Source organism: Chiloscyllium plagiosum, chromosome 5, assembly GCF_004010195.1.
Source record: "Chiloscyllium plagiosum isolate BGI_BamShark_2017 chromosome 5, ASM401019v2, whole genome shotgun sequence".
Classification (NCBI taxonomy): domain Eukaryota; kingdom Metazoa; phylum Chordata; class Chondrichthyes; order Orectolobiformes; family Hemiscylliidae; genus Chiloscyllium; species Chiloscyllium plagiosum.
In genome coordinates, this window is record NC_057714.1 from 10797249 (window position 1) to 10810842 (window position 13594).

Genomic DNA, 13594 nt, shown 5'->3' on the forward strand with positions numbered 1-13594 from the left:
TTAACACTATGGCAGTCCCAGTCTATGTTTGGAAAGTTAAAATCCCCTAACATAACCACCCTATTATTCTTACAGTTAACTGAGATCTCCTTTCTAATTTCTTTCTCAATTTCCCTCTGACTATTAGGGCGTCTATAATACAATCCCAATGAGGTGATCATCCATTTCTTACTTCTCAGTTCCACCCAAATAACCTTCCTGGATGTATTTCCGGGAATATCCTCTCTCCTCCCCTATCAAAAACGCCACTCCCTCTCCTCTCTTGCCTCCCTTCTGTCCTTCCTGTGGCATTTGTATCCTGGATCATTAAGCTGCCAGTCCTGCCCATCCCTGAGCTATGTTTCTGTAATTGCTATGATATCCCAGTCCCATGTTCCTAACCATGCCCTGAGTTCATCTGCCTTCCCTGTTAGGCCCCTTGCATTGAAATAAATGCAGTTTAATTTATTAGTCCTACCTTGTCCCTGCCTGCCCTGACTGTTTGACTCACTTCTGTTCTCAGCTGTACCCGTCTCAGATCGGTCTCTTTCCTCACTATCTCCCTGGGTACCCCCACACCCTCCCACCTTATTAGTTTAAATCCTACCGAGCAGCTTTAGCAAATTTCCCAGCCAGTATATTAGTCCCCTTCCAATTTAGGTGCAATCCATCCTTCTTGTACAGGTCACTTCTACCCCAAAAGAGATTCCAATGATCCAAAAATGTGAATATCTGACCATAATCTCTCATTATTTTCCTTGTTTTAGGTAGCAGCCGAGATCAATCCTGCATTGGACATTTATTTTCCTGACAAAACTGAAGTACAGATAATCGCTGAACCAGGCCGGTATTATGTGACCTCATCTTTCACTCTGGTTGTGAATATCATCGCTAGAAAAATAATTGAAAATTCTCAAGCCAGCTCCAATGGTAATTTTCATCTTCATCAAAAGATAAAAATTTTAGGATCATAGAATCATTACATCCCTAGTGTTGGAACAGGCCCTTTGGCCCAACAAGTTCACACCGACCCTCCAAAGAGTAACCCACTGAGACCTATTGTCCTCCCCTATTATACTATATTTATCTCTGACTAATGCACCTAACCTACACATCCCTGAACACCATGGACAATTTAGCATGACCAATTCACCTAACCTGCATATTTTTGGAATGGGGAGGAAACCAGAGCACCCAGAAGAATCCCACGCAGACACGGGGAGAATATGTGGTGTATGCACAGACTGCTGAGACTGAAATCAAAACCAGGTCCCTGGCACTCTGAGGCAGCAGTGCTAACCACTGAGCCACAGTGCCAGGATCTGTGCAAATGTCTCCATCTCGGAGTTAGAGGGTTTGGGAGAGATCTAACTTACCTGATATTTAGAAACAAACACAGAAATTGCTGGAAACACCCAGTAGGTCTGGTAGCATCAGTGGGAGAAATCACAGTTAACAATTTGAGTCCACTGACCTTTCACCACAAAGTAAACTAAATACAATCGGGAAAAGAGCAGATCAAGGGTTAGGATTCCTATATACAAATAACTCATCTCCTGACTCCGCAAGGCTTGTCGTATATCCACAAGAGTACAATGGAACTCACCCCACTTTCTTACATGAGTGCAGCACAAACAACACTGAAGAAGCATGACACTATTCAGGACAAAACATCCCGCTTGATTGGCATCACATCCACAAACATCCACTTTCTCCACCACTGATGCTCAGCGGCACAGTATGCACCATCTACAAGATGCACTGCAGAGATTCACTAAAGCTCCGTAGTCAGCACTTTCAAAACCCAAAACCACTTCCATCTAGAAGGAAGAGGTACCAAATACATAGGAACACCACCTGCAAATTCTTCTCTAAGGCACTCACCATTAACCTTGGCAATATATCACAATTCCTTCAATGTTGCTGGATCAGAATCCTGGAACACCCTCTCTAATAGCATTGTTGGTATATCTTGACACATGGACTGCAGTAGTTCAAGAAGATAGTCTACCACCACCTTCTCAAGAGCAACTAGAGCAATAAATCTCACCCCCTCCCAGATTCCCATTGATTACAGTTTTGCTCGGGCCCCCTCATGCCACACTCAGTCAAATGTAGTCTTGATGTCAAGGGTTGTCAGCCTTGCCTCACTTCTGGAATTCAGCACATCAATTGATAATGGGAAGTAGGGAAATGGTGGAGCTGTAATTATGTAGTTGTCTTCACTGTAGAAGACTTCTCAAAGATACTTGAAAATGAAGCCTGAAAGGGAGGGAGCAACCTAGAAGAGAGAACAGATGGTCAGAAAACAACATGACGACTGAAAAGTCCCCAGGACTGGGTGCCCTGCTTTCTAGGACGACTGTAAAATCTCAGCTGAGGTAGTGAATGTATGGATTTTAATCTTAGGTTTAATCAAAATTCCTTAGGTTCTGGAAGGATGCCACCAGATTGGGATATATTTCATGTAACATCTCTGTTCAAGAAAGTAGGTAGCCATTGCCTAACATCCCTTGGGGAATTGCTGAATTCCATTATTAAGGAGATTATAGCAACTGATAGAAACTCATAACATGATCAACATGAAGCATCAACATAGCTTTGTAAAAGGAAGATTCTGTTTTTTTATGGAAGCACCTAGCAAAGTGAATACAAAGGAATCCATGGATTAGCTGTTCTTGCTCATAATAAAAGGGATAAACAGATGGATTTTATTGTCTGATTATTTTACTATATTTTTCACTGTAAAATTCAAGTGAAAAGTTTCCATTGTCACCATAATCCAGTGCCATTTAAAATAGTTTAAGAATAACAAAAAAAATGATATACTTAAAGGGAGTCCATAATCCTTCTGCCACTGCTTTGCCAGTGACGCCAGTGCACTGCTCCACAGGCATCATCTTTTGCCACTGGGCTGATGTTGCCTCAATTAATGCAGCTGATGTTGGGCTCTGTGCTGGCTCCTCTTCCAGATCGTTCCTTAACACTGCTGCTACAGACCCGCTCAGAGCTCACCAGCCACCTCGGCCGCCACTGTCACAGTCGCTTTTGCATGAATAAAGAATTGGTTGGTCATCAGTATATGAAGAAAAGAATCATATTTACGATAAGCTGCATTCCTGAACCCAACATCCGTTCGCTGAACCTTGACCTCTGACCGTCCACCTGCTCCCTCTGACCCTCCAACTTCCTCAAACCCCTGTTGTCTTGACGTTCCAATCCTATATGCTCTCCTCCAAATCCTCACCTTGACCATATGTCTCATCCCATCTTCCTCAGCTCAACCTCACTCCCTGCCACTCTACCCAATACCGCCAAACACTTCACCAACCCATTCAGCTGCCAAATTGCCATTCCACCATCATGCCAACTCACCAATTCACATTCATTCACTAACACACTGGAAAGCTGCTGAAATATTCCAAAGTATTTGAATATGCTGGTGATTGAACCAATACCAGAATATGCCATCTACTGCCATAAGGGAGCAGGTTTGGTTTCCTTGACGAAGGAGGACGCTGATATTTGGTCTGCTCCACATTTCTGAAGAGGCTGGATTCAGAAGTCTTGGTCAGAAATGCAGTGCCTCGTCATAGTGGAAATCAGTAGCAAGGGATAGCAATCTGATTTTAAAATTGGTCCTTCATTGTTGTTCAGTAACTTATTTTATATGTGTTTTCTGAAACAGACAGGATCAGACGAGCATCTGATGCATCCAGCATAAAATTATATAGCAAAGAAGGAGGCCATTCAGTCCATTGTGTCTGTGCTGGCATTTTAATTAGTTTCATTCCCCACTGTTCTTTTTCTTCATAACCCTACAATTCTTTTCTTTACAAGTATTTATCCAATTCTTTTGTCAAACTAACAATGAAAATTGTTTCTCCTTCCCTATCAAACTCTATATAGTAGATGAATGTAGCCTGTTGTAATTCGCATGAAAAGACGTGTCAGCAGAGGGTAAGAGTATGCACTGTTTGTTAAGTGCAACATCAAAATGAACAATAGAGTACTTTTCCACTTATTTGTTACTATCATTAAACTTTCTAGTTCACAATCCAGTAATTTGGACACATGCAGCCCATGTAAGCAATGACAACTGAGAAGTAATGCTGCATCCTGGCTGCACTCAAAGCAGAAAATTCCATCCGGAAATGGAAAACATTAGAAACTAAAATAAAAATCAGGCACCTGTTCGACCAATCATCTTTCCTGATTGTGGGAGACAAGGTTGCACAAATGTCAACAAAGAACAACAACTTTCTTCTTTACCTTCACAATCCTTTTTGACCATCACAATGGCAATTTAGAAATCTATTTGTGAGTCTCACAATAAGTCTTTTTTCCTGAGATGAGGAGGCCGGGAATGAGAAGTCCATGATGTATTATTTAAATGATGGACTATATGGTTCTTTCAATAACTTTGCAAAATATCGTGAACTATTGAAGCCAACCCTCTTTGAAGTAAGAGTTTTAGAAATTACTTTTATAATATAAGCATTGTATAAGGATAATGTTGTATTGTTGTAAATTGTTGCAGCCTACCAAAGATCAATTATTTCTACTAATTTAGCACCAACAAGAAGTGAACAAAAACATGTTCAAAGACTTAGGTTATTAGAAGCTTCTTAAAAGAGATTAAAATAGAGAGATTGGGAAATTTGCACTGTTTTTTGAGGGACTTTGAAAGCTTAAGTCCGAGGCAGCTGAAGTTCCAGCTGAGAATATTGGAAGAATTAAAATCAGACTTATGTAAGAAAAAAAACATAAAAAAGGAAGCCAGAATCAGAGGAGCTCAGAGATCAGTGAGGGATGCAAAGCTGGATGGTTACAGAAATGAGGAGGAATGGGGCCAAAGAATTTGAAAACAATGATGAAGATTTTAAAATCAATACATTCCTGTCCTCGGTACAATGTAGGCCCAATGGTGAAGGGTGAACAGGAGGCTGAGTGTTGAAATAGCTCACATTTACAGAGTATAGAAGTAACCAGCTAGGACAGTGTTGAAATAGTCAAGAGAACAAGGATATGGATGGTGAAGATGAGCTGGTCCAGTACAGAAATAGACCTCTGAGGTTGTGCTGGATCACATATAGGACCATAGAAATAACAAACAAAAATTTTGTATTGTAGAAGCTTCCCTGATATTTTGGAATATTTTTCAGAGAGCAATTTAAAAGCTGTGACAATAGGAGTAAGGGTAGAGGTTAGCGCTAACCCTAAAACTATTGAAGATTAATTGAAATTGCTTAATTAATTGGTTGCCAGAAAATGCACTCTTTGACATTAGGGAATAGTTGAAGTAGGGAATATTTCTTCTTAAGAAGGAAGGAAAGCTTTATCAGCTGACACATATATCACAGACGGAGTAAATAATGTGACCATGGGGATCCAAGATGGTAGCATCCTGATAGGATCACGTTTGCTGGGCTCCGAGCTGCAACATCGACATGACAGAGCCAGAACCCATCCCAAACACTTAACTGTGAGTAAAATCACAGTCAAGGAGGAAGAAACCTGAAAAAAAATCTACTTACCTATGCTCTTGCAGCTGGAAATTGCCAAAGAAAGGAAGAAGCTTGCCTTGGGCCGGGGCCATGGTCCAGCCCTCTGAAGTAGCGGGCTTGCTTACTCACTAGATCCTGGTTGAGAAGCTAGCTAAATCTCACGAAGTCCTGGGGAAGCAGATCCAGGAAAAAATTGAGGAGAAGCTGGCTCCTGTATCTGCTATGCTGCAAGACTTGGGAAAAAGGAGCAATGAATTTGAGCGCCAGGCTGCAGGGGACTGTACCCCTGCTGGATTGAAGCCCTGGAAACACAGGTCCATGGTCTGTTGGATCTGGTAGATGATCTCAAAAACAGAGGCAGAAGAAAGAACCTGCACATTTTTGGCATACCGGAGGGGACGGAATGTGAGCAGCCGGCGGAGCTCTTCAAGAAGTGGTTCCTGGAATTCCTTGGGTTGGAGGTTGAAAAGGGAAGGATAACAATTGAAACAGCCCACCAGATCGCAGCACGAAAACCAGGTGCGGATCAGTGCCCACACTCTGTCCTGGTAAGGTACCATCATGATAAAAACAAGCAGGGGAGAGATCAGAGGGCATTGGTACGTGGCGGCTCCAGGGTCATGTTTTTTCAGGACTTCTCAGCATCAGTGGTCTGGAAAAGGAAGTCCTAGGTTGAGAGAGCTTGGCATCCAGCATTCTTTAAGATATTCAGCAGTGCCTCGGATCAATCATAATGGATCCATACATTTCTTCAACTCACTAGAGAAAGCAAAGAATTTTGTGGACACATTAACTTAAGTCAAACAGCTGAATAGGCGTAGAGGACAGGGCTGTTCGGGTTTGCTTTTTTTTTAAAACAAGGAGTTGGTGGAGTCTCCTTTCTGGTAATAAGTTGCGTGAAATGATGTCCGGGACAGATAGAGTATTTATCTTTAATTTCTAGGTTATGTTAAGGGATTGGTGACATATTTATTTTTAGTTTACTTATTTATAGTACTAACCTTGCTCTTGGGTGTTTTTTTTGTCTCTACTGGGTGGTTGGTTTATGTGGCGTGACCCTAACTGGTAGAAGTTGAGATGGCAGTTGGGATGGTTAGTAGGATTGTAGAATATGTAAATACCCCCTATAAATGGGGGGTAAATTCCTCCAATCAGTGTCTTTGGCAATATTTTGTTTTTCTGTTTTTGCTGTACATAATTTTTGTAAGTTTTGTCGATTATTTTAGTCTGTGTAGTTTTTGGGTTCTGTGGATTCTTTTGCATTAAAGCTCAGCAAACTGCTGTTCGGGTTCTTCCTCTCTGAAGTCGAGATGGTGCATTGGAAGGTTATTGCCAAGGATGTGTTTAAGTGGTACACCTGGAATGTTAAGTAGAGTCATTTGCCTGTCAAGTAGAAGAAAGTACTTTTCAGCCTTAAAAGGGAGAAGGTGGATGTTGCCTTATTACAAGAAGCACACTTGGACGATACAGAACATTTGAAGCTGCATCAAAATGGGTATGACTGGGTTTATTTCTCATCTTTCAATACGAGGAGACGGGTGGCCATTTTAGTTAGTATGAAACTCCCATTTAAGTTATTAGAGTACACTAAAGGCACACATGGGAGATTTGTAATCCTTAAAACTTTGACACATGGGGAAGAATACAGGATCTTAAATGTTTATTGTCCCCGGCCCATCCCCTTAAATTCTTGACAGACACACTTTCTAGACTAGTTAACCTTGGATCTCAACACATCAACATAGGAGGGGGCTTCAATTGTTTCATAGAACTTATGGTAGACCGATTGCCCAAAGGCCCACCAGTATCTTCTTCGCGATCTAAAAAGTTATGGGATTCATGTGCTGAATTTGGGTTGATAGATATTTGTATACCCCTTCACCGTACTGGCAGGGATTTTACGTTCCTTTCGAACCCACATAAATGCCATACCAGGATTGATCTTTGTCTGACCCTCACAGCACATCTGGACTTGATGGCATCATGTACAATTGGCAATATCACTATTTCCAATCACGCCCCAGTGTATTTAGTGGATAGGAGTAAAGATATGGTGGTAGGCTTGAGGCACTGGCAACTGGACCCCTTCATCCTCAAGGATAGCAAGTTTATTGAATTATTTTCTACTGTGTTCAGGACTTTTTTAGATATTCATTCAGGCTCAGCTAGTAGCCCAACCATTCTTTGGGAACCAGCTAATGCCATTGCTAGGTGGGTGGTTATTTCCTATTCAGCTAGTAAGATGCGACAGATGGGCAAGCAGCAACGCTTGCTCGAGACGTGTCTGAAAGTAGCTGAAAAGGCGTACTTTGACAGGCGCTCCGGTGGTTAAACCACAGAGAATCACGGCACTTCAGGCTACGCTGAACTCCATATTCTCACGGATAGTCAAGCAGGAGCTTTCATTTGCAAGTCAAAGGCTGTTTGAGCATGGGGGTAAGTCGGGCAAGTACCTAACATAATGGCTCCCTCAAGCCATTATGTCAATCAATCAGAGACGACACAGAAAATTTGACTTTCGATTCTAAAAGGATTAATCCAGCATTCTGGAATGTTTACTCTTACTTATACCAATCTGAAAGCTGAGAGAGTGGGCGGGTTAGGATGGAGTCTTTTTTCAAAAATTTATATGTTCCGGGAGTGAGCCCTGAACAAGAGTCTCTCCTCAATGCCCCATTGTCAGAGGAAGAGGTGCAGGAGGCTGTGAGGCAGCTCCAGAATGGGAAGATGCCAGGTCCTGACCGTCTCCCAAATGAGTTCTATAAGGAATTTATAAGTATATTGTCAGGGTCGATGTTTAGCATGTTTAACGACTCACATAGTCGTGGCCTCCTCCCACCATTTCTAAGAGCGGTGAACATCTCTCTCATTCTTAAACAAGGGAAGGCCCTGAAGGACTGTGCTTCCTAAAGACCCATTTCACTCCTGAATGTTGACTTCAAAATTCTATCCAAGACTCTGGCATTAAGGTTAGAAACTGTACTGCCCACCATCATTAAGGAGGACCCAGACAGGGTTCATAAAGGATCGCACATCAATTGATAATGTCAGGAGATTACTTAACATGATTCACGTATGTCAACAGCAATCAGTATAGGGATTGGTGATCTCCTTAGATGCTGAAAAGGCATTTGACAGGGTCAAGTGGCCATATCTTTTTCATACATTGAAGTAGTTTGGCCTGGGAGAGACCTTCATTAGGTAGTTAGAGGTTTTGTATTGTGATCCATTGGTGAGGACTGCGACAAGAGGTGTACGGTCAAGCAATTTTAATATTTGTAAGGGCAGTTGACAGGGCTGTCCCTTGTCACTATTGCTTTTCACATTGGTGATCGAATCGCTGGCAGAGGCAATACACACAGATCCCAATATAACCACTCCAGAAGTGGGGATGAAGTCACATAAGATCGCACTGTATATGGATGATGTTCTTGTCTTCATGTCAAACCCACAGTCTTAGTGCCACACATGATACAATGCATCAATTTATTTGGTGGCTTCTCAGGTTGTAAGATCAATTTTGCGAAGTCAGAGGCCATGCCCATGGGTGGTCTCCCGAGAGTGCCTGGTCCTGAAGGCGGATCTTGGTTCCCCTTTAGAGGGTCGCAAGAGGGCTTTCTCTATATATGTATATTTATTACTTCCGTTTTTGATCGGCTACTTAAAGCCAATTTTGCACATTTATTCGACAAAATCAAGCAGGACCTTCATAAATGGGAGGTACTTCCAATCTCTTGGATAGGTCAGAAAGCCATCATTATACTGAACGTTCTGCCCCGCCTGTTGTTTCCTATGTGAATGCTTCCTCTGCTTTTTACTAAGCAAATATTTCGAAGACGAAACAGCTGTTTTAATTCTTTTATCTGCTATCGCAAGCGGCCCCTAATTAAATTGACTACATTTCAGTTACTTTACAGATTGGCAAATATCAATATCCATTAAGCTCATTGCTATCTTACTTGAATGATTGGACACGGGGGGACCCTCACTCACTTTGGCTGGACATCGAAGCATCTCAGGCAAGATGCCCCCTTATTAGCCTGCTGTTCTTAGATAAAATGAGAATAGTTAAGGAATATTGCCATAGCCCAATAGTCATCAATAATGTCAAGGCATGGAGGGCACTGCGTCAGGGTGAGGGCTATTTTGCCAATACATCATTTTTGACACCCACACTTGGCAATTTTGATGAATAAGGGGAGACCTTATCGGAGCATATCAGATTGGCAGGGTAAACATGAAGACGTTCTTTCTCCTTGTGGAAGAGTCGAGGACCAGAAGGTGAAATCTAAGAGTATGGAATCCTCATTTCAGACAAAAATGAGGAAGAATTTTTTTTTCTGTCAGAGGATGGTGAAGCTATGGAAAGTTTTACCACGCAGGTCAAGATTAGATTGTTAAGTATATATTCAAGTCTGATCCAGACAGATTTTTGATCAGAAAGGAAATCAAGAGTTACAGGCATAAGGTAGAAAGTAGAGTTGAGGATCATTAGATCAGCCAGAAACATGCTGAATGATGCAGTGGACTCAATGGGCAGAATGGCCTACTCCTGCCTCTTGAGCGTATCGCATTCAACAACAATGGACAAAGGAACCTGCGCACAAAATACTTACGGGCAAGAATCTAGTGTGCAAAGATAGAGTCACAGAATCATACAGCAGGGAAGCAGACCTTTCAGTCCAACTAGTTCATGCTCACTATATTCCCAAACTAAACTACTCCCACCGGTCTGTGCTTGGCCCATATCCCTCCAAACATTTCTTATTCACGTTCTTACCTGAAAGACTTCTAAACGCTGTATTATACCTGCCTATACCACTTCCTCTGGAAGTTCATTCCACACATGTTCCATTTTCTGTGGAAAAGAATTGCCTCTCATGTCTTTTTAAAATCTTTCTTCTCTCACCTTAAAAATAATCCCTCTCATCTTGAAATCCCCCTTCATATAGAAAAGAAACCTGCCATTCACCTTATCTGTACCCCTCATTATTTTATAAACCTTTCTCACATAATTCAACTCCCCATGCTCCAGTGAAAGAAATCCCAGCTATTCGTATAATTCAAGTCCTCCATTCTCAGCAGCATCCTGGCAAATGTCTTCTGAACTCTTTACAGCTTAATAATATCCTTCCTATAACAGGGTGACCAGACTGGACACAGTACTCCAGAAAAGACCTCACCAACCACCAACATCCTGTGCAACTGCAACGTAATGTCCCACCTTCTATACTCAAAGGTCCCAGCAATCAAAGCAAGCATGCTAAATGCCTTCCTAACCACCTATCTATATGTGAAAATAATTCATGATAATCTGAACAATGAACAGATACTTGGGACATTAAAAAAACCTCTGGAGTATTCAGGAGCTAGGAGAATGCTCTAAAGTGACATGGGTACCTAATGCAAAGTTGAGCTCAGCTGGGAAACAGCCTTTGCCATCTGTATTTAGCTTTGTAACTTAAACATGCTCATACAGTCATTAACAAAGGAACGAGAACCCATACATTTATAGCAATAAGAAAGGAAGTAGCAATGACCAACATATACATGATCTTGTCTTTGCGTGCTGATCCAAAATGGGTGGTAGTGAATCAGCCTTACATTTTTCAGCTCTCCATATCTTTCTTCCATTCACTTCCCCACAGATTACATTTTTAAGAAAGTTGACCTGGTATTTATTTCTCACAGAAACACTCCCTTGACCAAAAGCTGTATAACACCAGGATTTGGGGACCCACCTGTGATGCATGGGATCATATTTCCAATACTTGGAAGCTGCCTGAACTGGAGATTGGAGACTGGTTGCTCTTTCGAAACAATGGTGCATACACCATCAGCACCTCAACCATGTTCAATGGCTTTCATGCAGTCCCAACACACTATGCAATATCAGAGGATGCCTGGTAAGAGAAAGAGAATGTCACCCCATAAATTTAGAAAATATGATGCTGGATATTACGTTACATCTTATTGTCACGATATATTGCAAATAGATTCCTTTGTACAGTTTATTTACATAGACATGTTTATTGTATATTAATATTTGGGATTTAATCTGTGAAATTTCTATACAGGGAAACCCTTCAAAATATAAAGAGAGAAATACAATCTCCAGTGGAAGAACAGGATGGTGTAGACCCTCAACATCTGGTCATCAGACAATAACATTTAGGTTCGAAGCAGCCATTTGGTCCATCATGGCTGCTTTAATACTTACTGCGATCATGATTAAACGGATAATCCTTAACTCCATTTGCCTGCTTTTTTCGTAAAATCATTGTCTCCCTTATTGACTAAAATTTGTCTTTCCCAGCCTTCAACACTCTTAATGATCCAGCCTGTGATAAACAATTCCACAAATTCACTCCCCTTTGACAAAACAAATTCCTCCTCATCCCTGTCTTAAATGTATGTCCCATAGTCTGAGATTATGCCCTGTTCCCAGAATCTCCCACAAGGGAAAACAACCTTTTTACATTTCCCGTGTCAAGTCTGCTAAAGAACTTTGTTTAAATAAGGCTTCACTCCTTCTTCTAATCCCCAATAAGTACAGACTCAATGTACTCAAACTGTGACCCCTCCAAACTTGCAATAAATTTAGTGAATGTCTGCACTGCCTCCAATGCCATGGTATATTTCCTTAGATAAGGGTATCAAAACTGTTCAGAGTATTCTAGGTGTGGTCTGCACTGTTTTAACAAGAATTCTCTCTTTTGAAACAGTGATGCAAATCCCTTTTATTATCAATATGAATGATGAAAATAACTCTTATTCCTCCAACATTTGTATAAACAGACAATATATTCAGCTTGGCTTGAATTTACACCTTGTTGATATACTGGGATGAATGAAATTGCTAACAATCAATGTTAAATGTTTAGCTTCTTTGTTATGGCAATTTTTTACTTTCCGAGTTTTACCTTCCAGATGAATAGTCAGAGAGTCACAAAAGCAGTTCTAAAAATAAATTTTCTTCTGCTACACGGTTTGGTTTTCAAAATTAAATGCATGTTAATGGACACTCAAGTTACTTTAATGGGATAATTTAATCATCAACAAACTGATTGAAAGAATTCTGCTTTCTCCAGCACTTTCCCAGCTTAGTATTCTCTTGTCTTCTATTATGTTGTTAGGTAGAAGTGATTATTCTATTCATCAAGCATTCAATTTCTGGATTTTACTAAATGTTTAGAATTTAAAGAAAGACTTGTGCAAGATTGTGCTTGTGTCAATAGGATAGTACTGTGCATTTTCCTACTTCCTGTACTGCATTTTCCTACTCCCTGTATTAATCATAATCCAAATCTACAAGGTGATTCGCAACCTATTGACCAACTGAAGTAAAGATTCCAATGACTTATTGTTCCCATAAGTTCTTGTATTACATCATGTCATTAAAGAAAGTATTCTGCATCTGTTTTATACAAATCAAAATGCTATAATTGGCAAAACAAATATTCATGTTTGCATGTTTTTTGCCACTTGTCATAATTATGAAGGCTTTATGAGATGATTTCTAAAATTTGGTACATGTTTTAGCTCCAGAAAAGCACAATGTGCCTCAGTTCCACACAGAAACCTTGTGCTTTGGGCTCAGACAGGACGATAATCTTGTTAGGTTTTCATTAAGTAACAATGAGCATCAGTTACTTTACTCATTTGTCTTTCGTTTTGTGGGCATTAATGGGAAATGAGGAAATAGAAGAGGATTTGAACAAGTATTTTGATTTCATCTTCACAGTAAAAACACAAAATGCTATTCAAGAGTAGTAGAGATTTAGAGGGAAATTAAATCATTCATTATCATCAGATAAAAAGTAATGGGTTAACTGTTGGATATTAAGCTGCCACATCCCTTGGATCTGACGACCTACATTTTAGGCTCTTAAAAGAAGTGACTGCTGATGTGGTGGATGCATTAGTAATCTTGCAAAATTCTCTGAAAAGGTCCTCACAGATTAGAAAATTGCAAATCTATCGTCTCTATGAGAGGTCATTTAGCCCAATGTCTGTCATTGAGACATACTAGAATGGGAGAAAGTGAGGTCTGCAGATGCTGGAGATCAAAGTTGAAACTTTATTGCTGGAACAGCACAGCAGGTCAG

General features: G+C 40.7%; 1 protein-coding gene across 3 annotated transcripts in view; it reads left to right on the forward strand.

The window, feature by feature from the left end:
• The window catches only part of LOC122549714 (antizyme inhibitor 2-like), a 70620-nt gene extending 58398 nt beyond the window's left edge, over positions 1-12222 (forward strand). For all 3 annotated transcript variants that reach the window (XM_043689597.1, XM_043689599.1, XM_043689598.1), the window contains exons 7-10: positions 747-909; positions 4331-4443; positions 11178-11392; positions 11564-12222. In XM_043689597.1, the coding sequence (XP_043545532.1) occupies positions 747-909; positions 4331-4443; positions 11178-11392; positions 11564-11654 (582 nt within the window). In that variant the 3' untranslated portion in view covers positions 11655-12222. The remainder of the gene's footprint in view (positions 1-746; positions 910-4330; positions 4444-11177; positions 11393-11563) is intronic.
• Positions 12223-13594: the final 1372 nt, after the last annotated feature.